The 25581-nt window shown below is 37.1% G+C and overlaps 3 protein-coding genes across 7 annotated transcripts in view; 1 reads left to right on the top strand and 2 right to left on the bottom strand.

The window, feature by feature from the left end:
- HGD (homogentisate 1,2-dioxygenase) overlaps positions 1 to 2480 on the bottom strand; it is a 41791-nt gene extending 39311 nt beyond the window's left edge. Inside the window, exon 1 of the mRNA XM_072811757.1 lies at positions 2291 to 2480. Coding sequence (XP_072667858.1) covers positions 2291 to 2305 — 15 coding nt within the window. The 5' untranslated portion in view covers positions 2306 to 2480. The remainder of the gene's footprint in view (positions 1 to 2290) is intronic.
- GTF2E1 (general transcription factor IIE subunit 1) overlaps positions 2228 to 25581 on the top strand; it is a 99972-nt gene continuing 76618 nt past the window's right edge. The window contains exons 1-3 of the mRNA XM_072811759.1: positions 2228 to 2356; positions 11625 to 11880; positions 16211 to 16262. The gene's annotated coding sequence lies outside the window, so the exon portion shown is untranslated. The remainder of the gene's footprint in view (positions 2357 to 11624; positions 11881 to 16210; positions 16263 to 25581) is intronic.
- The window catches only part of RABL3 (RAB, member of RAS oncogene family like 3), a 37617-nt gene continuing 20559 nt past the window's right edge, over positions 8524 to 25581 (bottom strand). The window contains exons 4-9 of one of the 5 annotated variants that reach the window (XM_072811769.1): positions 22312 to 22426; positions 19051 to 19201; positions 14864 to 14935; positions 11744 to 11782; positions 11091 to 11196; positions 8524 to 10558 (exon numbers count right to left, since the gene is read on the bottom strand). In XM_072811769.1, the coding sequence (XP_072667870.1) occupies positions 11131 to 11196; positions 11744 to 11782; positions 14864 to 14935; positions 19051 to 19201; positions 22312 to 22426 (443 nt within the window). In that variant the 3' untranslated portion in view covers positions 8524 to 10558; positions 11091 to 11130. Of the gene's footprint in view, positions 11197 to 11743; positions 11783 to 14863; positions 14936 to 19050; positions 19202 to 22311; positions 22427 to 25581 lie in introns of all 5 variants that reach the window. The other 4 variants (XM_072811770.1, XM_072811772.1, XM_072811768.1 and 1 more) reach the window with 4 other exon arrangements.

The raw sequence follows: 25581 nt of genomic DNA, 5'->3' as shown, positions 1-25581 counted from the left end.
CGGAGCAGAGGCTAGAGTGGTGCACCGCGCAGTTGGAGAAGGAGCCTCAGTCACAGAATGCAGGCAGCCTGGGGATGCTTGATTTTAGGCCTATGAAACTGATTTCACAGTTCTGACTCCTAGAACTGTGACAGAATAAATATGTGTGGTTTTGAGTCACTAAATTTGTGGTCATTTGTTACAGCAGAAACAGGAAACAAAATGACAAAATTAGTGGGTCCCATCTTTAGCTAATAGAATCACTCCCAGAAATTTGTTAAACACAGACTTACTTGGACCTAGTGAATCAAAATATTTTGAGTGGGGGCAAAGTCTGGATATTAAACAGATCCTCATTTTTGAAATGAGGAAATCAAGATTTGTAGAAGTGAAGCAACTTAAGAACAGGGGGTCGTGGATTTGAAAATTAATTTTATTATTTTATCTTTTGAATTTTCTTCCCCCAGTTGGGCTGCTTTTATGTAAATGTGATTTCATTTGAGGCTTTGTGTTGCTATATCCATTAAAATGAAGAAATAAAAGCTGAGAAGTGTATTTTTTGACTTATATAATGTTTATTGATTAGAATGATGCAATCTGGCTCTCTGTGTTTGGATTCCTGATCTCTAGAGCTAACCTTTGCTTGTGGAGATTAGACAGCAGGCAGGGAAGAAAGCCTTTGAAATTGAGAACAAAGACCAGCATGCAACTTACATTGGTCTGCTGGTGCTATGCATAATAAGTTGCTAAAAATTTCAGCAGGATAGGATTTTGGATATAATTTATTTATAAATGGTACGGATGTTTCCAACCTCTGCTGAACTCCCTCATAGGATTTTCATCAGGAAACAGTTTTTATGGACTCTCCTTCTTCCAAGACTTCAGCTACAACCATTGATATGATGACATGCTCTAGTATCCATTCTCTTGGCCCTACCCACTCCCCTGAGATCCAGATCCGTACATCACACTGCATCCTGAGTATCTCAACTTAGCTGTCCCTACAGCATCTCAAATTTAGCTGAAACTCTCTTGGCTCCCAGAACATTCTGGGCTATCTGCATGTGCTGTGACTTTGTACTCACTGTTTTCTCTGCCTCCCAATTCTTTCAACTTAGCCAGTTTCTACTAATCTCTTATGACTTACTCAGGAACAGCCTTCTTCAAGAAGTTTCTCTTGACTCTACCTAGCCCAGACTCAGTTCCTTTCCAATATTAATCTGTGGCATCAGTACTAACACACAATATTTGCTGAATCAATGAATGACAGTTCTTTTGCAGCCTTTCTCTTAGTCAGGCATTAGGATAAATTCATTTACCTCAGTGTTGAGTGTTTTCAGGATCCCTATCAGCTAGGGAGATGTTTGATTCTTCAAATTCGTATCAGTTGAAAGGCATTAGGGAAGTGTTCAAACTATGTATCCTGAAAGAAGCCTACAGTGTGGCCCTCCTGGCTTGAGTCTAAGTTCTGGGCAGTTCTAATCAATTCCACATGCATGTGTTGGGCACTGTTCCAAGCCCAGGCTGGACACTAGGTGTGGTTTGAGACACTGGGAAAATAATCCCTTTAAGACACAAGTTCATTAGATGCTGATAAGGCTCCTTTTGGAGCCTGGGATCTAGATTCAGACAAACCAGGTTCTGATCCAGTCTCTATCATCTATAAGCAGTGACCTTGGGAAAGTCAATCTCTCCAAACTTTCCTTCCCTTATTGGTTAAGTAGAAACAAGACTGCCTACAGTCCAGATTTATTTTGAGGATTACAATATGAGTTAATTCATTAATAGCACATAACCCACACATACTTTTCAATTGCACATTAAATCATTAAAAGGAATTATTTCCTAGAGGAAGTGCTAGGGCTTCTACTGGCCAAGGACTGATTGTGGATCCTCAAAATAACTGAATATTTTAAGCAAATCTAATTGGTTGGCTGGAGGCAGTCCAGGAAGCTGCAGCAACAGGAAGATGGCAGGGCATTGGGGCTGGGAAGCAGTGAGAAATGTGTCTGCCCATGGTGGAGGGGAGCTCTTACGATGTCTATGCATTACCAAGACAATATTTCAAATGAACAAAGGCAAGAGATAGACAATGAAGGCTTCATTTCTTTTCTTTATCACCTCTCCTGCAACCCCCCAGCCCCAGCCCCAGCCCCAGCTATGCCTGCAGACATGGCGAAGCCTCTAGAACACAGGGGTTTGGAACAGGGCCTTGCTAAGTCCTCTCTGATTGTGACACTCTGGAATTCTCAGAAGCTTCCATAAGTTTTGGCTGAAGAATCCACAGCAAACTTAGCAGAGAGTCTCTTACCTTTAACTCGGCCATTTTCCCTCTGCTGCAGGCGTGATGACTTCAGGAAATGTGGGCTCAGAGAAGGTATGGAGCCAAAATACTTCGGTTTCTCCTTCAACCCACTTTCTGGATGTTATTCCCACCACTTCACTGGGCTCACTGGTTAGCAGGCAGCTCAAATCAGCCACAAGAATTAGTTCACTGATAACTAGGGAGAAAGTCCAGAATGCTTATTTCCAAATGCTTACACAATATCTTTTTTTTTTAAACTAAACCCAGCTCTTCCTGTTTTTGGAAGAGTTTGCAGAAGCCTGTCTTCTCTTCACCTGAGGTAAAGATTAGCCAATTACGTGTTCCAGTGAAAAGAAGGAGGCTTATTACTAAAGACAGAGAACGTAAAGCTCTCCAGGAAAGGAACTGTGGTAGTTAGAACCTGCTGTGTGTGACACAGTCCTGACTCAGGCCCAGAAGGAAGAGGGCAGGATGTTCACTCTCTGCAGAATGTGACGACAAATTGTGCTCTGACATAGGTGTTTACACACAACTGCTTGAAATGGTGATAGGGGCGAGACAGATGTCCAGAGATGTCTCCAAGGGATAAGCTGGGGGAACTGCCCAGACCCTGGAGTGCTTCACTTAAAGCAAACTGTGATTTTTACTACTGTTCCTCTTCATTTCTTAAATATATGTAGTGTTTTAATAAATTCTTTAAGAATCTTGTTTTTTAATATCTGTATCCTTCTAAAAACAAAGAGATTACTACCTGGCCACCTTTTTTTTTTTTTTTTTTTAAAGATTTTATTTATTTATTCATTCATAGACACAAAGAGAGGCAGAGACACAGGCAGAGGGAGAAGCAGGCTCCATGCAGGGAGCCTGACACGGAACTCGATCCCAGGTCTCCAGGATCACACCCCAGGCTGCAGGAGGCTCCAAACCACTGCGCCACCAGGGCTGCCCCTGGCCACCTTTTCTATGACTCCCTTCCCCTTCATCTTGGCTATTCTCCTTAGCCATAGTCAGATATCCACTTCTTAGCTAATTGTATTCAGAAAGAAAGAAACCATATTATCAAGTACCTGTTTGTTCGAGATTTTTCCACAGACATTATCTCATTTAATTTCACAAAAACAATCTTGTAATCTAGGCTTTATTATCACAGACACAAGTGCAATAGACCAGGCAGGAAATGTAGATAGGCTAGGTCATATTTCAAGATAAGACTTCTATATGAAGCTCTAATTTTTAAACATTGGCAACTAAAACAAACGAATAAATGAATGGATAAATCCATTGTGGTAGGTTGCAAAAATTATCTCCCATCTTTGTATGCATGCTCTTTTGTAATGTTGATTTTGCTGCTCTTCCCAGTAAGAGATGTAGTCTTTCTCATACCCTCCTTGAATCTTGTTTTGGTTAAGAGCAAACACAACACATGTAGGGGCTTGAAAAGTGCTTGTGCCTTAGGATTTGTCCATTTCTCTCCACTTGAGATTGCCACACAGAGAAGCTGAGCTAGTCTTCTTGAGAATGAGAAACCCCTTGAAAGGAGAGGTTAAGGCAAGATAGTCCAGCACTAACTGCCAGACATGTGAATGAGGCAATCTGGCTGCAAGATAACGGCAGACATGTGAATGATCTCAGGTGAAAACAGCAGAACCACCGCAAGGCCTAGTCCAAATTGCTGTCTCATAGAATTGTAAGCAAACACAATGGTGTATTTTATGCTATTAAGTTTTGGGGTGGTTTGTTAAGTGGTGAGAGATAATGGATACAGTGATGTCAAAGACATGCATGCAGGTTTGAAAAGATTATGGGCTGCCAGTTTAGACCCTCTGCTCCATATACATGGGTCTAAGGTTACTTTCAGAGGTCCCCAGGCTCCAGCATAGTGCAGTAGCAGCAGAATGATTTGCCTGTGTATGAGGTGTTAGCAGGCAGAGGGCCAGACTGAAGCAACAAATGACAGGTTGGTAACAAACTGTGCGGCTTGATGCCTGGGTTCCAGGCAATTTAGGACATCTCAGCATATGTCAGCATAGACAGATGACTTTGTGGTATTATGCAAGCTTCCCTGGAATTTATATACACACCTGGAAGGAAGTGGTATGTGTTGGGGGTGGCCCCAATTTTACTGAAGCTAAGTTTTTGCTATTACTGTAGTATGCAGACTCAAAATCAAAAAATGAATTCAAGAAAAAATATTTCTTACATTTGATTTTGAGTACTTTGGATCTTAAATCTATTAATCCTGGAGATTAGTTTTGGTGGTTAGGGGAAAAACATGAATGGGAATCAATAAAAGATAAAAGCTTTACTTCTTTATTTTTCTGTAAACTTCCTATGCTCTTTCCACTGAATCAGTTGGAAAGGCAGATTTAAGAAGTTGGGAAAGCAGGTTTAAGCTCTTTCCTGAGGTGTGGGAGATTTCCAAAAGAGTAAGAAAGTGGTCACAGATCCCTGACTGGATGAAAATTACTTTGAGGGGCTTGAAAATATTTGCTGGCCTAACTGTATTTCCTTTTTGTTTATAATTGTGATGCAATAAAACAAGTATTTGCTTTGTGTAACTACTATGTGCCACATACTATTGAGGGTTATAAGAATAAACAAAACTCAGGAACTATCTCATTCTATGTCTATGGTTTCCCATTTCGATTAATGTAATCACATGCTCATTGCTTTATTTTACAATTTTCGAGGACCTGCTATGTGCCAGATCCTGTGAGATGCAGGGGGCACAAAGATGACTCAGTTCTGTTCTCTACTAGAGAAGCATACCTAAGAAGACTGAAACAAACAGGCCATTACAACAGAGAACCATACTTGCTGTGACAGGGAAGGGCCCGGGTGCTATGGGAGGTATTGAGGGGCACCTCCTCCTGAATAGGACGGCGGGGAAGCCTTCCCAAAGGAGATTGATACCTGAGCCAAGTTGCATAGAATGAGTTGGATAGGGCATTGAGCAGAGGAAAGAGTGTGTGCAGAGAAGAGGAAGGGCAGTGTATTTAAAGAAATGTGTTTAGGGCAGGACGGAGGGGTCTATGAGGGAAGACTGGGAAAGGGAGAGTTTTGGTAGACATCTGAAACAGGGGGAGGTGTGCCTTTTGGCCAGGGTGGTTTTTTAGCATTCAAAAGGACATCCAGCGGAGAGAGCAGGTTGTGTAGGGACAAGGTGAACATATACTGAACCAACTGAACCAGAGTCAACAGTATCCAAGTTGTGAGCAACAAGAACAAAGATGCTAAAAACCAGGCAGAGAGAACAGATTCAGTGAATTGATAAAGGGAACACATGAGGTAGGGAACTTGAAAAGGACCAGGAACTGCAGACATTAGGTGTCTGCTTCTCTAAGATTCTAGTACAAATTAGGTTTACTCTTAACAGAAGCTCCAGAAGAAAATTCAGCGAAGTTCCAGACTCACAAACACCAGGAAGTGGAGCCTAAGTCCAAAACCCAGTGTAATAAGTGATTATGAAGCCTCCAGCCTCTTTCCACTAAACTGCCAGAGAATGCTATCAGAAAGTATTTTACTCTCCAGCCAGGAGACTGGAAGATTCTTCTCTAGGACAGTAACCCATACATATTACATATTTTGATAAATAATAAATATAAAAGGTAAATTTTTTTGGAAATGCTTCTTTTAATAAGGTGGATGCCTCCCCTCATTCATTCATATACCCATGAATTAATAATTTTTATTTATAATTCTTATTTCTGGAAGAAGATAGGAGTCAGCATCATTTAATCTTATTTTTTTGGTTTCACAGATGTGTTAAGAAGATTTGTCATAAATAAGTAGGTAAGAATGGAAGGAATTGTTACAATATCACTTCTCTTTCTGAATTAAATATCAAAAATCAGGGATCTATCATTAAACATCATTTTTAATGACCTATCAACAACTCAGTTAGGTTCTTATTTAATTTGGTTGCAAGGAAATAATAGGAAACCTGATTGGAAAAGGCTTGGTTATTCAGCTACTGGAATCATTGACTTTTTTTTTTTTTTTTTAAAGATTTTATTCATTTATTCATGAGAGACACACAGAGAGAGGGAGGCAGAGACACAGGCAGAGGGAGAAGTAGGCTCCATGCAGGGAGCCTGATGTGGGACTGGATCCCGGGACCCCAGGATCATGCCCTGGGCCAAAGGCAGGCACTAAACCGCTGAGCCACCCAGGGATGCCTGGAATCATTGACTTTAATTAAATGTTACTTTCACTTAGATGTGCTTTTTCTAATTCATTTACTCAGAAAGAGCTGAAATAATAGATGTAAATTTTATTCCCCTTTGCCTGTATAATTATTTTTCACAAAAATGTTATTTTGAGGGGATCCCTGGGTGGCTCAGTGGTTTAGCGCCTGCCTTTGGCCCAGGGCGCAATCCTGGAGTCCCGGGATGGAGTCCCGCGTTGGGCTCCTGGAATGGAGCCTGCTTCTCCCTCCTCCTGTGTCTCTGCCTCTCTTTCTCTCTCTCTCTCATGAATAAATAAATAAATAAATCTTTTAAAAAATGTTATTTTGATATTTGAATAGACCAAGCAAGAAGCCTTGCTGTGAAAGAATGTGCCACAGCCTTGGATATTTCCTACCAAAACTCTCTTTGCTTTGTTCTCAGGAATTCTTCCTTGAGAAGTCTGATTTTTTTAAAAAAATAATTATGTGAGTAGAACAGAGTCCTTAAATAAAGCTAATATTGAGAATTGTCTTTTTGTTGGCATCCTAAGACATTTACACCCTGGGGCAATATAACATATTCCTATGTTAAGAGGTTCCATTTCTGTTGTGGGAAAAAGATTTTTTAAAAAAATATTTTATTTATTTATTCATAGACACAGAGAGAGAGAGAGAGAGAGAGAGAGAGAGGCAGAGACACAGGCAGAGAGAGAAGCAGGCTCCATGCAGGGAGCCCAATGTGGGACTGGATCCGGGGTCTCCAGGATCACACCCCAGGCTGCAGGCGGCGCCAAACCACTGTGCCACCGGGGCTGCCCCAGAAAAAGAGTGTGAAAGCATGCACAGGTGGGAAGTAATTGGCATTGAGTTGCATTCATAAGCTGATCGATTTTAACATACGTATGCAGATTGATGACCTGTAAAATGATTTCCCTAAAACTCTTTGTGCCCATGTACCTCTTGGAGGGGATACTTGTACCCATCCCCGTTGGATGACCACTGATCCACACCAGCAAACTGGAAAACATTACGTCCTGGGAAGTAGGGATTGTTACAGGGTAATGGTGAAGCAATGTGACGCAGAGCAATCACTCCAGGATGGACTTCGAGGAGTTTTAGAGGGTCTCCAAGAAACAGATGGAACTCAAAGATGTACTTGCCGAGACTGAGCCAGGTTTTACAACTTTGTTGGGAGTTCAGGGATTTTGTTTTTCACCAGTTCTTACTGATTACCTTGGTAAAGCTTAATGATTAGCCAGCTGAGAAAACAAATGTGGTACAAGAGAGGACTGTAAGATGGCAAGACATCTTAATAGAAATAGATACACCTGGAACATAGTAATAAAAAAGGTAGTAGTACGTCACAAACAACCATTTCCTGTTTTGCCAATAGAGGATGTGACAACCATTTCATGATTGCTGTGGCACGTATAACCTTGAGAGGAATGAATGGCTTATTCATTAAGGTGAGGGTGAATTCTGATGTAAAGGTGCCATTAAGCAGAGTCTACATTCTTTGTATTCTCTGCTTTGTGATATGTATTATTTTTACCAAAGCATAGATCCTGGACTATTTGCATCAGAATCATCTGGTTTGCCTTTTAAAAAATACAAAATCCTCCCCTATACCATATATACAGAATTGGGCAAGAGGGGGCAGATGAAATTCCAAGATTTACATTTTAAACACTTCAGAGGATTTTTATGCACATTTGAACTTAAAAGCCACTGAGTCCTTCAATGGAGGTGCTAATAATAATGAAAGTCAGACCCCTGTCATACTCTATGGAGCAGCTCTGGTAGGCTCCAAGTTTGCTTCAGACAAACATACCAGGGACTATTTTGGAGGCTCAGGATTCTTTCAGGGCTGGATCATCTGGAACCTTTCTTTCCTTTCCTACCACAGCGATTTACCTCAGTCTGGGGACTACAGAGGAATGAATTTTTTATTTCCTTCTCCTCCTTCCCCCAAACAGTATCCTCCTTTGAATTTTAACAAATATTAAATCAATGCAGATATCCTGCTAGACCTTCAAACTTCTTAAAATAGATGGTACACATGCTTTAAAAATTTCAATTAAACCAACATTTATTAAAAACCCATACAAGGTCCTCTCTGGGCTGGGTGCTACAGCATACACTATTGAAAACAGACACTCAAGCTTGGTCATGGCAGCAATTAGGGGTTCTTCATCTCAGTCTGATGGTCCAGTACATCCGTTCCACATAGTCCATTTTCAGAATGGACAGAAAAACAGCAGTGTTAAGGCACTTGGAATCCGCCATGGATGCCTCAAGTTTAGGGACTTCTGAGAACCCGAGATAACGCTGATATGGATCAATCCCTTTGGGAGCAGCAATTCTTTTCAGAGCACAGAGTGGAGAGGACAACCCAAATCTTTAGTTGGTTTCCAATGAGAGGCCCTGTCACCTGAGGGACAGATGAATGACCATATATGCCTTCACGTCTGGTTGCCTCCACAAAAAATAACATTGGTTAGACATCTAAATCACAACAGGAAAAAAAAAATCTTTCTCTATTGCTAGCCACTTGTTCCATCAAGAAAATTAAAGATTTAATTAATACTTCTCAGGAAGTATTTTGGTATTTACATTTGTTGATTATCAAAAGCAATTTTGATGAGCACATCTCAGGAAATCTTAGCAAAAATTATGCTTCAAAACATTCTTTTTGAAGAACTTTGGCTAATAACATTCATTTTGGCAAAGAGCCTGGTCTTGCTGATACTAATACTTGCAATAAATTCACCATAGATTAAAAACTTTTTTTTTCTCAGAAAACTATAATCCGGGGAGTCAAGTCTGACAGCAAGAAGAAATGGGAGTTGTGGAGTACTGTTAAGATTTCAAGGCTGACCCTGAAGCAATCAGTGATGGGTTACTTTTTTTTTTTAATAAGGGAGAAAATAAATTGAGATAGATTTTTAAATTAAGGGCAAGAAAGAGGAAGAAAGGGGGGAGGAAGGAAAGGGCTATATATTGATTTTTGCTTTGGTGTTGTATTTTTTTTTGTAAGTATAATTTTCTTTTAATTAATTTTTTTAAAACAGAACACAAAGAACTTTAGTTGGGTCAAGTCTTTGTGTATGAATTTGGTTTCTGCTGCCTACCTGCATGGCCTCTGTCACAACAGGTTGTGCCAAACTACACATACAGAGCCTGATTTGCATAGCTCTCCTTTGTATCAAAAAAGAAATCAGGGTTAAGTCTAGTGGCAAGGATGCAGAGAAAGAATATTCTGGTTGATGAAAAGTGCCTTAAAAATCCTTTGCCAAATTCCTACAACTGCCTTTCTAAAAGCACTGGCTAACATTTTTATTTTAAGATCCTCTTTTAGCATACCTTGATTTCCAAAGTATTTCTGAAATGTAATTAAAATGGAATAGAAATGAATTTAGTGGGTTTTTTGCCTAGTTTTAAAATGAGAAGCTGAAATTGTGTGATTATTATTATTTTTTTAATATGGAACAAAATCAGGAGTGCAAAGACCTGCTGCAGAGCCAGAGAGCAAAAATGGGTGTTAAATAAAGCAGCAAATTGCAGTTTTTGGAAACCAGGTCTATATATTAAAGAAGAACCAGGGCATAGAGAATTAAACAAGCAGAAAAGATGGGTAAAAAAAGAAACGATGAATAATTATGCATACATACACACATACACCACCCAAAAGACGTTGGATTATGAAATCTAAGAATCCTAGTCCATAATTCATGTAAATGTGTTGCTGTGGAACTTATTTTTACTTCTCCCCATAAATACATTGTTGACACAGAGAATAATATTCTTAGTTTACCAACTGCACTTAAGAGACATTTTAGGAGTTGACTTTTCCTTTAAAAGCATGGAAACTGAAGAGGCTGTAAATCTCTCTTGCTGCCCTCATGCAGGTCTGAGATCTCACCCTACCTCTTTCCAAATAGAAATCTGTAAGACAGTGCAGACAACTGGAACATAGAGTGAAGGATTTAGGGAGGTGTCCATTTCTCGGAGAACTCTTCTTTTCCGGTACTGCTGTTCTCTATGTATTATTAATCTATTTATATTTAACTCCAGCTCTGAGTCCGCCTCTTCTAGCCACTGAACGACTTGCAAAGGAGAAGAGAGAGGGAGATGAGGGCTGCTATTATTAGGCATCCTTGTGTGTGATGAAAGTGGACGCAATTAAATAACACAATTTTGCTTCTTTGAAAATGAGAGAGGCTGTTTGGGGTGCACGATCCAGGGTAACATAACCTTTCCCCTCAAAAGGTAAAACAACAGAGCTACATTTCTGAAGTACTTAATTAGGCCTTCAGCAAGGAGTGTGGGAAAATTACAGACCCATAAAAACCTTCCAGTTCTGGAAAGAGTAAATTTTCTCTGCAGCACTCTGTCACTGCTCATTTCCTGCATCATTTTGACAACATCTCATATTTCCATGAGGCTTTGACATAATCTATAAATGGGGACAGAAAGGTGAGGAACAGAGATGATGGGGACAGAGTTTGGACCTCCCACACGGTCACTTCCTTTCAGCTTTCCATTAAAGGGTGAGGCTGAAGGGCGGCATTTTAAGATGGTTCTGTGAAAAGGCTGAAACATTAATAATCAACACAGCAAGAAGGAAGCTGTGCAAACCTGCCACTGCTTGCTCACTCTTCCAGAGGATGAGTGTAATTCAGTCATAATGAAGGCTCTTTAATGTTCCTCCCCCAAACCTTTTCCGATCTGGAAAGCCTGGAATCTGTAGGCAAGAAAGATAATCATGTTACGTCTTAGCATGCAGAGTTCAAATACTAATAGCCTTTTCGATTTGTTCCCTTCTTTTCTGTTTCTGTATGTCGGCCTGTTGTTCCTCAAAGAACCATCTCTCTGAGGTTTTACTTAGATTAAATAATAAAATAAATTCTATCAAAATGGAAAATATTTGCCAACAAATTGGTGATAGTGTCATCTAAATCAGGGAAGATGAAGGTGACTCTCATAACATATATCAATTGCACTTTTATATGAATTGCCTGCATTGTGACAGGTTCTGGATAGATACCTATAGAGTCTTAAGCAAATGATTTTCTTCTATTAGTTTATAATATAACCTTGTCCCAGCATTCTTTTTGTTTCTTTGAACCCTATTTTCCCTTGATCTGATTTTTTTTTTTCTTTTGTGTTTAGCAGGACAGAAGAAAATGCTTGTGCCTACAAAAGATTTTACTTTTTTTTTAACCACTTCTGAAAGTAAATTTTGAAATCACTTATCCAAATTTAGAACCCACTTTATCAAGAATACAGACCTGATTGCCTTCTCTTAGAAAGTATCTCTTCTCTATGACCTGTGAGAAACAAATAAAGATTTTAAGGGCTTAGCAAACATCCCTGGAAAAGTGGTACACTGCAGTTGCCACTAACGGGACTAAAAGGCATATCTAAGGTAAGAGTTTTTTCAATAGTTATGGACATCCAGTACAATGAGTTAAATCTAGTGCTAAGATCAGGAGTGTGGGCGTATTTCCATAAAAGCTTGCCTTATTCCCCAAACCATTAATAATAGATCAAAAAAATAAATGAATGCACAAAAATGACTAAATAACCAGAGAATGACATAATAATCCATGCAGTTTCCAGTGTACAGAAGCAAATCTTGCTCAAAATTTCCTACTAGTCAGTCCAAAGATACAAAATAGAATCCATAAGAAAAGCAGAGCACTTTTACCGTTACTACAATAGTACAGCTATTCCTTACAGGGGAATGTGTAATATAGTCAACTGCCATGTCCCCTGGAGTAAACACAGTGATAAATTTGGTAGGTCAAAAGCATTCAATGAACTTCCTTCCATGGAGTGAATCTGTATCCTTAATTCAGTAGTTTTAGAACTGTCTGTATTTGGTCAACAGGAGAAACGAGGTAAAGCAGTGGATGTATCTGCACAAATCCATCACTATTGCTGAAGAAAACCTCTTAAAATATAGGCCCTAATATAATGAGTTTAAGAGCACTATGTTTTCAGATGATAGCTGTGCTCTCTCTCTCTCAAATAAATAAATAAATGTTTAAAAAATAATGAATTTTGTTCTAACACTTGAGAAACTGTAATGCTTACAGAGGCAGTATGATTTTCTTTACACAGAGCTGTTGTGATTAAGAAAAGCCAATCAGATAAGAATACATATTAGCTGCAGATTAACTTTAAGATGCTGGAATCCAGAATTATGAAGCTAAGAATTTCCCTGAATAAGAGCATGGTATCTTCTTCCAGGGTTGTGCCACCCTGCTTTCACTGGCTTGATGGCCAAATTATCTAGATTCTTTCTATCTTTCAGACTATGGCTGGGTTACTTTTAGCCACAGGTGACCCAGGGTAAGGTTGCATTCACTGGGCCCAAAGGTGGAAAAGCTGATTTGTGATCAGTATATATCTCAAAATACTCAATCCCACACACAAAAAAGAGGGTGACCTTCTTTCCCTCCATAGCAGGTCAGGAAAATTCTATCATTCTAAAGTGGGGAGGAATTACTACTTAAGGGAGTCTGGAGGAGGAGCTAGATTCCCTCTTGGAAAAGAAATCTTTATACCAAATTCTGGAAGATCTGATAGAAAATGGGCAAAATTTAGTTGCTGGCTACTGTGGTTTCAGGCAACCACATTAGTCTGGAAGTCTGGCCACCCTCCTAATCCACATACGTTTCACTGTGATTCAGGTAATGAAGAGAGAAGCTACCTTTTCGCTTTTGCTCTTAAGTCCTTACTCTCAACTTGCAGTATCTTTCTCTTACCAAATCTTGCTCTCTTCTTGGAACTAACCAAGCTCGCTCTGATTTCTTTTGAATCAAGTCTTCCCTGACAACTCAGGTCACACTAGTCCATAACCCATTGTTTCTCTAGGATCTAACTTACTACATTTTTTAAAAATTATTTTTTGTTGAAGTATAGTTGACATACAGTATTCTATTAGTTTCCAGTTATTACAACATAATAATTCGACAATTATTTACATGACAAAACCTCACTACAGTAAGTGTAGTTACCATCTGTACCATATAAAGCTATTACGGTATTACCATCTTCTCTGTGCTGTACTTTTCATCCCTGTGACTTACACATTTTATAACTCAAAGTCTGTACCTTTTTATTCCTTTCAACAATTTCCAAATTAATAAATTATTAACAAGTTTAAGCAATATATTGTAGGATCTTCCTGTGTTAGACAAAGATTTATAAGCTGTTGCTCTCAGGCAACAGAAGAGAGTATCAGATGGGGGCCCTGGATCTAAACTAAATGGAAGTTCTTATGTTTGAAGTTTGAAAATAGCATGGAAAGAAGATCCAGTCCCTTGCACTGCTTTGCAACATTCTTCATGTCATGGTGCATTTAGGAAATGCTAATATTTGCACAGCATGTTGGGCCAAATGAAGGGGGTTACTGATCACTCAGCCTGGGGAACCCTTGCTACTCGAAATGAGGGACTTGCTATCTTGGCACACCTGTACTCTATCTGCCACACTCTGGTTGGGAAGTTCTGAGTTGAAGCAAACATTTCCCAGGGGTCTACTATTAAACAGGGAGGGCTGTGGGGCTTATCTTATGACATTATGGGCAAAAGGGCCAAATATTAGATCCCTAAGTGGGTAAAAGAAAAATGATTATCATAAAGAGCTATGAGGAGGGCACTGTTTTTCTTGTACCCTTAAAGGAAACGTAATACAGAAATTGGTCTTTTTCAGTAATACAGACAGAAATATACTCTCTTTTACTTTACTACGTAAATCCAACATTAGGCAAACACTTTAGACTTGGTCAATACTGTGTATGATGCAGCCACATGGCCTTGTGAAGGAAAGACAAACAGTGCCCTAAATTACCAGTATGCTGAGTCATTCTATACTTCCATTCCAGTTCAGGACATAAGATGATGCTAGCAAGAGTCAATATTTGGAATGCAAGTGTTCTGAGAGGGAAAATGAGGGAATCAAGGAGATGACATAACCTTAAAAGTACAGGTGACATTTATGTGGAGAACAACTATGATAGCTGGGAGAGCAAAAAGAACTCAGAGCTTTAAGCAGAATCTCCTGGGTTCAGTGCCTTTTGTGGGGGTGGAGAAGATGTGAATAAGTAGAGAAAGAGCTGGAAAAGAGAAAAACATAATTTGTTTTAAGGAGGGAAATTAGGTATCTTTTAAAATAACTCACTTAAATCCAGTAGCTTTCATCCTTTGCTTAGAGAACACTGGTGATAAAATAAATACGTCAGCAAGCCTTGAGCAATTATACCAACAGATAAGAGAGATCAAAACAAGTATTCAGGCTATCAAGTTCAGGACGAAGGAATAAAAGGACAAAGCATTCTACAAAGAATTTAACTCTCATACTATATAAATTAAGTTTAAAAATAACTTAATTGAAGCTATTACCTTATCAAAAAACCTACTGAGCTTGACAGCATTGGAAGAACCTGCAGCTAAGTACCGTGGATTTGTGCAATCCTAGAAGATAAAGCATAAGATGCATGATTAAAAGTTAAGAAACATAAGCTCTTTGTTAGTCATTACTTTTCCTGTTGCACATTTCTATAATCAAATGTTAGGCATAATACTCTTCTAAAATATTTAAGTAATTTTCAAATTAGGATGCACAAAGCAAAGAGGAAAGTGCTAAAGGAAGATAGGGCCACTTTTGGCTATTTATTGAATATTAGAGGACATTGAACCAATGTATTCATCATCAAATAATTCATAAAGGAAGACAGGATTGCTAATTTTACTAATAACAAAACTAAGACACTAATCAAGTGACCTACCCTAAAAACAGAAACAGCCATTAAAAACTGTTAATACTTCCCTTTTTAGTACTAGTTATTAACCAGCACCATCTAAGTACTGTGCAGTTCATATGAACAGCAGGAATCATGGAAATAAGGAGTTAGAGCAAAGAACACACACAACTGCTGCCAGGTATTTCTCACTCATCGAATTGCAAAGTACTATACCACCTGGTAGGCCATAAAGGTAATAATAGATACATTTTTGATAATAATAAACAATAAAGAGTAAGTTTATTATTATTAAATATCATTAAGTATTAATAATAAATAATAGATGCATTACTATTAAATAGGATTTTGAAAAATAGGAAAAAAAATGGGGCCCAGAAGAGATGAACATTACGAGATAACTAGTAAATTACAATGATCAGTAAAGATCTTATAAGGTTTATTATCCTTTTCCTGGAATTCTAATGTTAAGTAGCTTTTGCTTGTAATAATTATCTATTTCCAGAGACAGAGCACTTTGAATTTTACCACAAATGCCACCTAAGACCAAACTATGAGGATATTGTGTAGGCTCCATTACAAAGATAGTATTTGTCTTCCAGTTGTAGATGGTCTGTGTCCCTTGGGCAATTACTGAAATCACTGTTGTTGCATTTATTCTGTTTTGTAATCTCTAAGACACGAGTCCTTTCCGGTAAATTTTGTAATAATTACCTATTTTATCTACATATAACATTTCGAGGCTCACATTTTTAATTTTGGCTGGAAACTAGAATAAATTTTCCAAAATCACCCAAAAAGAAGACTATGAGAAATTTTTCAAAAATCACAGAGTACTAGAAAAATTAGGTCTTTGAAGCCACCAAGTTTTGAATCTGACTATCAGTCCCAACATCTCTAGATTGTGTGACATTGGTTAGGTTACTCTGCCTTTAAATTTGAGCTTGCTCATTTGTGAAATAAGGATAACATAATACTTTTTCCACAGGATTTTTGTGAAAATTAAAGAAGATAAAGAAGATAATGCACATACATAGCAGGTACTGAAATATTAGTTCCCTTTTCTTTTCATTCTAAGAAAATGCTACCAGATTGAATTTTCAGGTACAAAAGCACCTAACACAATAAAAGTTAATTCCATGTATGGATCAAAAAAACTGAAACATCACAGTATAAACTGCTGTACTTGAAATAATGTCTGAACACATTCATATGGCAGCTGGGGCACATAAGAGAAACCTGAGGTAGACTCGTGCTGGACGTGTTTTACAAAATGGATATTGATTACATAGTCACCATGGTGTCAAAAGACTTCAGAGATGATTCCAAATCGAGCTATAGTGCTAAATATGAAAACTAAATCAAACAGCAAACAAGCAGAACCTCCTGAAACTTAATTCTAAGGGCTCCCAGTTATAGGTTGAGTAGGCTATAGAAACCCTATGATTTTAGGATGAGAATTTTAGAGTTTAAAGAGCCATCTGCCACTGATCATGGCTGAGGGCAAAGATTGAAGATTAATAGCTTTAAATAGCTTAGCTAAGCTTGAGAAAGGAATATTAAGTAGGGAAGATGCTTCAATATAATCATTTTGAAGTAAAAAGAAAAATTTGTCCTAGACACAATAAGCCTAATAGGACTTAAAAAAAAAAAAAAAAAAAAAAAGCAATTGTCTCCCTATTTATAATTTAAACCAATTTGTTTTTCAGGCACGAGATGGTAACTTTGAGTTCATCTCTGATATATACATTCAAGTCTTCCCTTTTTCTAATATATAGTTTTAAGTAAATTCATACAGTAACTGAAGATGCTAGTGCTAATATGTCACCTTACATTTTTACCTGAGGCTTTATATTTACTTGCTAAGTCTTTCTGACTGCTGTCTCTTTTTGAAGCTTGTATCAAATTTTCCTCCTCATTTTTCCTTCTTCTGCATCCTCAAAACCCTCTTATTTCTGTTGTGTTCTTGAAGCTGTACACTGATAAAGGCCAAAAGTATGTTGTGTGTGAACTCTATGGAAACCATGTGTGTCAAAGTACCATTACTTGAGTACCTTTATATCTTATTAACAATTAAGAGACGGCTCTGCCTTTGCAAGAAAAATAGGAAAAATACATATCAGGGTAGTGTCACAGAAACCCACAGGCACTACAAAGAGATACATTCCAAAATACACTGAAAGTAATTACTGGAACAAATTAAGTATATTCAATGGTAATTTCCATGGGAAATAATGTTCAAACAAAGGAACTTCAGCACTTCTTCAACAAGGATATTATTATATATTCTATGTAACAGGAGTCCTCTGGAATACCATGGTCCAGTGTAACTAGCTGGGACATTTACACCAAAGATTCCATGGTGGCAGGTGAGAAAAATAAGGCACCCACCCACTGCAAAGCAGAATGTAAAAAACAATGGAATGGCAGGCAGAAGTTGATTCAGTTATGGGATAGAGGTTGGTTTGAACCAACCAGTGTTCACAAATGTTTATTCACAGAGTAAGGGCATCAGAATTACCTGAGTCATTAATTAAAATTACGGAGTCTTGGTCCTCCTGTCAGATCTTATGAATAAAAAGTTCCAGCTGTGGGGATCCCTGGGTGGCGCAGCGGTTTGGCGCCTGCCTTTGGCCCAGGGCGCGATCCTGGAGACCCGGGATCAAATCCCACATCAGGCTCCCGGTGCATGGAGCCTGCTTCTCCCTCTGCCTGTGTCTCTGCCTCTCTCTCTCTCTCTCTCTGTGACTATCATAAATAAAAAAAAAAAAAAAAAAAAAAAAAAAAGTTCCAGCTGTGGAACACTTATTCAAATTTTTTCACAGCTACATTGATAACATGAGTTTACAGGCAATTTTGGGTATTAATTGGTGATCTAGATGATTTCTAAGAGTTCTTTCAGCTCTAAGGTTCTAAATGTTAGCTGGAGAATAATTAAGTGGAAAATAGACTTAATTGTAGAGCATTGGCCCTGGAGTCAGAGTGCCTGACTAGGTCTAGTTACCTCTCTTTGGTTCTAATCATCTTTAAAATGGAAATACTTACAGTACCTACCTTATAGTGTTGATATGACGACAAACATGTGAGATAATGTACATAAAGCAGTAGAACAGGGTGTGGCACATAGTAAGTGGTCAGTAAATTATAGTCATTAGTATTATTAAACCACCACTACCACCACCACTACCAATTCCACCTGGAATTGCCAGGGCACTGAATATGTTACAGAAATCCTACCTGTGAATAATGACACATAAACCGTGACTGAAGCACTGGCCAAGATCTTTCTCTAGGCAAATCTATCTAGCTTACGTGAGAACTTTTCTTATCCTTTTTAGCATCCAGTTCTAATTGAGCTATGTATCTCAGGAAGAAACTCAATGCTCTATATACATACAAGTTTGTCTACTGCTCGTGAAGCACTCCTAGTTTACACTCTGTAGTTTTCTCATTTATCTATTTATTTGCTCTTTAAGTTAAATTCTGTAGTTTAAGAAGCTTTTCTAAAGCAAGAATAATCAAGGTGTCAGTGACCCTTCTTTGTTACTTTAATTATTTTGATTTTGGTGTGATCTTAAAATATCTTCAAGAAAAAGCCCATGTTTATATTATTCATAGAACAAAGTTTGAACATTCTAACAGATCAGCATATTAGGAAGTTGAACTGCCTGTCCTCCTCTGACAGTCTATGTTGGTTCCAATCTTCACTACATTTTGGACCCGAACCCAAATGCCTGATTTTAGTATAAAGCTGCTTTTGTGAGAATTTATGACTTGTTAAGTCTTTAACTAATGATAACAGAAATATGCATTAGTGAAAATACATACCAAATTAATTTCTTCTGCATTGAAATCCTCAGCCAGGAAAGCAGTTCTAGTTAAAACTTCATGGCGCTTGGTTTCATGAATCTGATCCAGTTTAGTCCCTATTACCAACAGTGGGATTTGGTTATCAGCAAACTGTTCCCGGTCATAATCCCTGTGATAAGTAATAATGAAGAGGTGAATAGAATTTACCTTTCTGATATAGATGTCTAATGTTTAAATGCAAGTAGCTTATACTATTTTACTGATATTTTACTGACTCTTGCTCGGCCCCCACCTATAAACCTATTTTGTCCCAATTTCTTCCATCTACTTGTTTATTTATCAACCCATCCTCACCATCTACAGAGTTTGCAGCTATTCATCTAACTACTCAAATTTTATTTTCTTGACTCTCTATAGACTAACTGAATGCCCACCAGGTATATGAAAGCAGGCTGACTTGACTTCTCCCAAAGCTCTGTCTTCTAAGGCTAACAACTCAAGAATTTTTCTAGGTAGATACAGAGAGTGGATTCAAACTTCAGTGGAGTGAAAACAGGAATCTAGGATGATATTCAAACCTTTGGTCAGAGGGAAAAATGGCAAACGTCAGGGGTATGCATAAATTCTATACCTACCACCATACACATTTCTGTCTACAAACAGTAAAGAGAAATATATCATTTTATGAAATTGAGAAATAAGGATGCTGATGGCCAGAAAAATCGACCACAGATGATGCTATAGCCCAGGGAAAGGTAGATTCAAAACATGGAAAGGAAAAGAAGCAGCTGAAATGCAAAATGAAGAGTAAAAGAAAAGAATTAAGCACCAAATAATTTTTTTAGAGCCATGGAAGAGAGCGGCGATATGAATCACTTAGGGTTAGGGGCCTTGGGTCAGTGGCTATTACAATCCTCCTCCCCCTCCCTAGTTTTACCAAAAGAACAGAGTAGTATTCCTTCTACTACTGAAAGGAATTTAGAGCCCAATGTTGACCATTTAACTTAAATTCTATTCATGTATGAGAAATAAAACAGATTTGGATTTCTGACATGTTATAAGCTCAATTTACAACAGTCAGTAAAATCTGGCTGCAAACACCTTATGACAGTAAATCAATATTGCATGATACAATCAATATAACCCAGTTAAGCATAGCTTTTCTTCTTCCTTTGACATTATTTTTCTTTCTCTTTTAATAATCTAAACTAGGGGTGTGTAAGAGAGTATGTGCAAAATTACCAAATCTTTTTGCCCTTCATAACAATCTTACAGAGCCTCAGCTACTGTTTGGCCTTGGAACATAAGTGTTTTGAACTATGTAACATCCCCATTTTTTTTAAACCTTCCATTTCTTAAAAATATTATCATTATACTTATTGCATCAAAGCCAATAATAGCTTGAGTTCAAGGCCTCTGATTCTGTTTACCAATATCAACAGGAGACAATATCAATTAGGAGACATGGTCCAAAGTTGAAATTTGCTTTATTAGAGAATAAAATTTTGAGAGTGTCCCCTTTAAGAATATTTCCTTTTCCTACACTCACTAACTCCGGCTTACATACAAATTTGTGTATATATTTATCAACCATGATCTTTAATAGACATATATCTCTGTCACTGGTATTGCATAATCTCTCATACATTAACAACTATATGTACTGTATATGTAACATAACGTATAGACATGGCATGTAATATATATGTTGCATATTAACATATATACGTATTACACATGTAACATATATATGTTGCCATATATATTTAATTGGTTCTCTTGTCTTTTTAGCTTTCCTTTTTATTCACTTTTTCACTAATCTTATATCCAATTTGAAATTTGATCTCAAAATCCTTTTTTTTAAAAATTCAATAGATGAAAAACTAATAGGGAATTTTATCATGGATGGATAAGGCTGGTAACATGACAACATCACAAAGAGACAGACAACCAGGTGTTGTAATTATATACACAATACTTTGGCAAGAACAAAAAACCAAAAGCCCTGCATGTTTTAGACCTTCTTTTTTAATTTAATTATCCTCTGAGGGAAGATTTAGGATTCAGAGAAACAAATTAAGCAGACACTCACTACAGGGAAGGAAACTTGCAGGACAAGCAAGCCATCTTTCACAAATAAACTGTCAGAGAGTAAAAGGGAAAAGAAAAAAAGAAAGGGGAATGTAAGATTAAAAAAAACTTAATTAACTAAATACAATGAGTAGACCTTATCAATATAGTATCTATATAGTATAGTATATATAGTATATATATAATACAGCATAGTATATATTTATATATATAATACTATCTATATAGTATTACTATAGTATGGTAATAGTATTATATAGTATATAAACAACATTTATGAGACATTTAGGGAATTAAAATAATATTTAATATTAAAGAATTATTGTTAAATTTTAAGTGTGACAACTATATTTTGGTTATATTAAAAAGTCCTTATCATTTAAAGTTAAACACAGAAGTATATATGTAAATGAAATGATACAACATCTAGGATTTGCTTTCAAAAATAAATGGAGAGTCAAACTGTGTTCATGGATTGGAAGATGCAACAAAAATTCTCCCCAATTTTATCTACAGACTTAATGCAATTCAATAAAAATCCAAGCCAAATTTTTGTCAATACAGACAAGTTGATTTCAAATTTATATGGAAAAGCAAATGAACTAGAATAGCTAAACAAATTTGAAAACGAAGCAACCATACTGCCTATACTTACTATACTGCTACAATAATCAATTGTACAGAATTTAGTCTCTTGAAACAGAACGATATAAACATGGTCAACTAATTTTTTGGCAAAGGAGTAAAAGCAATTCAATGGAGAAAGGATCATATTTTTAACAAACAGTATTGGAACAATTAGACATTCATATACAAAAGTCAACCCCAATCAAAACTTCATGCATTTAACTAACTTGAAATGGATCACAGATCTACAAATAAACCTTCAACAACAAAATTTCTAAAAGAAACACAGGAGAAAACCTACATGATCTGAGATTAGGCAAAGAGTTGTCAGATGTTATATCAAAAGTACAATAATACATAAAGGAAAAAACTGAGAAATCAGACTGCATTGTGACAAAAAACTAATGCTTGAGAGACAACTGTTAAAGAGAATGAAAAGATGATCTGCACACTGGGAGAAAAAGTTTGCAAATCAAACATCTTACGAAGTGTTAATCTGGAGGGTATATTCCGATGGTTGCTGTACCATTTCACACTAAAAGTGAAGTCATCTGGGCTTACCCATTTGTCACCAACACTCCAGTTGGCACCAAATCCCTGTTGAGAGCTTCCAATGACCAACGATACAAGTTTTGCGATGACTTCTTATTTGTTAAGTCATGTACTAAAATAATACCTAAAATAATCAAAGCAAATGATGTCAGTACTGCAGCAATTCCTCTTCATTTCACAACTGGCAAAGGGAGGCTTAGTGTATATGAGTTAGGCTGCTGAATACACCTAGCATTTCAGTATGATTAACAAACTCAGACACAATTAATTTAAAATGTCATATACAAATTCCAACGAATAATTAATGACAAATTTTTCCGTCAGTTATATAACACTTTTTAATTCTACAAGGGCTGACAAAATGTCATTAAGCTTTTAGAATGTCTTTTCTTTTTTCCCCTCATTCACCACTTAAAGAGTGCCTGCTCTGTCTGGTCCTAATTGTAGAACTACCTCATCAATAAAAGGAATTGAAAGTACTTCAAGTATATAAGAAATTATATTTCCACAAAAGTTCAGTTTCTCCACTGTGCATAGTACTGTCATAGGTATTACACACACTCTATTATTTATACTCAATAAACTATTAAATCTAAAAAGATCTTGATTTAATTGCTATTTTTCAGCTGACAAAATATTTTCCTATAAATCACCTGAGCCTAATCAACTCAAAAGTCTAGTTTTTTTTAGTTCTTTGAATTAATGGCTATCTATAAAAGCTCGATACCTTAGTTAATAGAGCAAAAGATATATGTCACTAGAAGAGGGTAGGAAAAGATATTCAAGAAGTGTGAGTAGTAGAAAATAGATTTTTCAGAGACTGAGCAAAATAACAAAATGATGTTCAGAAATACAATTAAATTGAATCAGATATGATAGCAGACAGAACGGCAAAGCAGGTAATGATTACAATATCATAGACAAAAGAAGAAAAGTTTGAATGCCCTAGTGGAATTTAGAGTATGCTCTTGTGGTCAAAAGACTTTAGATTTTCAAACCTCTAGCCCTTTCCTATGTTACCTAGATTCTACCGTGAAGAGAGGACGTGAAACTGATGATTCTTCTTTCTTCAAGATGGGAGATATGTCAATTTGAAAAAGAAGGGCAGAAGAATTAAAATTATTTGGCTCCTCTGGCTTTTACAGATATTTGTGCAAGTTACAGTTGTCTTGGTCTAGCTAGCTCAGGTAAATCTGTTCCCCCTGGCATCTGGGAGAAACAGAGAAATAGAGATCTGACACTTGCCCCATATCTACTGCACTCCCTAATAAGGGCTTCTATCAGGCATTAAGGACACAAGACACAAGACAGATTTAAAAAAGGAATAAAGAACTGCCATTAAAGAATATAGTTAACATCTATTCAGCACTTATGTGCTACATGTGGTGCCTTACATGTGTTATCTAATTTGATAGTCTTATGAGAATCATCTTTTTTACAGATGTAGAAACTAAGGCTCAGAGGTTGAGTAACTTGCCTGAAGTCACATGGTAAGTGAGGGAGCCAAAATTTGAACTCAGGTAACAGACAGTAAAAGATTGGGGGAAAGCAGAATTAAGTCATTTTAAGGCAAAGTTGTGGTAGATATTTTCTCCTCTCCCTTACTTCCCAGATAAAAATATCAAAAAACTATGGGTGAAACTTTTGGTTAAGAGGTGAAAGGATTACAAAGGCCTAGATGAGCTATTAGGGAGGAGTCTATTCTTTGAGGGATCTCTTTTTTTTTTTTTCTTATTTTTTTTCTTTTTCTTTTATTTTTTAATAACATAATTTTTATTGGTGTTCAATTTACCAACATACAGAATAACACCCAGTGCTCATCCCGTCAAGTGTCCCCCTCAGTGCCCGTCACCCACTCACCCCCACCCCCGCCCTCCTCCCCTTCCACCACCCCTAGTTCGTTTCCCAGAGTTAGGAGTCTTTATGTTCTGTCTCTTGAGGGATCTCTCTTAAGGATCTCCCTTTTCGCTTATTGTCCCACTTTCATTTGGGCTGAGAGTTCTTGGTCTGTAGACTGTGGGCTTGGGGGGCCATAGTGGGGCTCAAAGGAAAGAAGTCAGTGTGATAGTTGATCAGAATATGTTCCGACCTTAGAAAGAGGTAGAGATACTTGACAGGTTTCCTCCTATAGGGATTGCCAGAGTAGTCTTATCACAGTGGGAGGAAGGTAGGATATTGAGAGAAGAATGTTAATGCTAAGAATAAAGACTGCACATTTAAATGGACTGATCCTTATGCTCTGTTTCTTAGGAAACTAAGGATGAGAGATAGAGTAAGGAACCTTTAGTGCTTCTACCAAGGGAAATGTTCCAGAGTTAGGATAAAAAAACATAAAAACTGGGTCTTTCTTAACAGGAATTTCTATTTAAACTTTAAATAGGAATACCTCTCAGTCTTATCTGTAAAATTAACATAGGGTAAATGCAATTATTTCAATAATATTCAAGGAAGAGACAAATCACTAATGAATAGTAGGGATAAAAAAAGATAAATATGGATTTATATGGCTTTCTTCTTCAGTACTTAATGAATATGCAACTCAGAACTCCATAAAGTTTCTAGGATTTAAATGGTCTTTAACTTTATAATAATTTATAGTTTTTAAATTTAACTTTTTAATTTTTAATCTTAACTCTTTCTCAAAAAGATCTAAATGGCAAAAGTGTTATATATCCAAACTTCTCTTTGTCAGACCAGATTGATATCAACTTTGAGAAGTCATTTGGCTGATATAATCCAAGTTTATCACTTGATTTTAGATCAAAGCCAGGCTTTATTTCTTTCTCTCCTATTCTCTAAGAAGTCACCTAACACTATACCAGTCTTACCTATTTTTCTCACTTATATACATTCTATTAATATATGCCGTTCATCATGTACTTTCTTGCATGACAATGTCATATATTTGTGTCAACATCTTATAACCGTGTTTTGTTTCATTTATGAATGTCTTGTTTCTTCAAATAGATTGTGACACTTTCAGATAGAGTTCTGAGCTAAGTGGGAGACAGGTCTGAACTAATATAACTCATCCTGTATTTTATAGTATGTATCCAATGGCAAGTACCTTCTCTACTTCTTTTTGTATCCACAACACAATATGATATGGGAAGATAAGATATGGAAAGAGGAATATAAGGAATAAAGAAGATACCAATTACAATGTTTACCTGATAGTATGATCTAAGCAGTATAAATGAGGTGCAACTAAGAGCTAAGCATCTACCAGAAGGAAAAGGGTGATGTGTAAAATCTTGGACATCAATCAGGGACAAGTTG

This window comes from Canis lupus, chromosome 35, assembly GCF_048164855.1.
Source record: "Canis lupus baileyi chromosome 35, mCanLup2.hap1, whole genome shotgun sequence".
NCBI classification, from domain to species: domain Eukaryota; kingdom Metazoa; phylum Chordata; class Mammalia; order Carnivora; family Canidae; genus Canis; species Canis lupus.
This window is presented reverse-complemented; position numbering and strand designations above follow the sequence as displayed.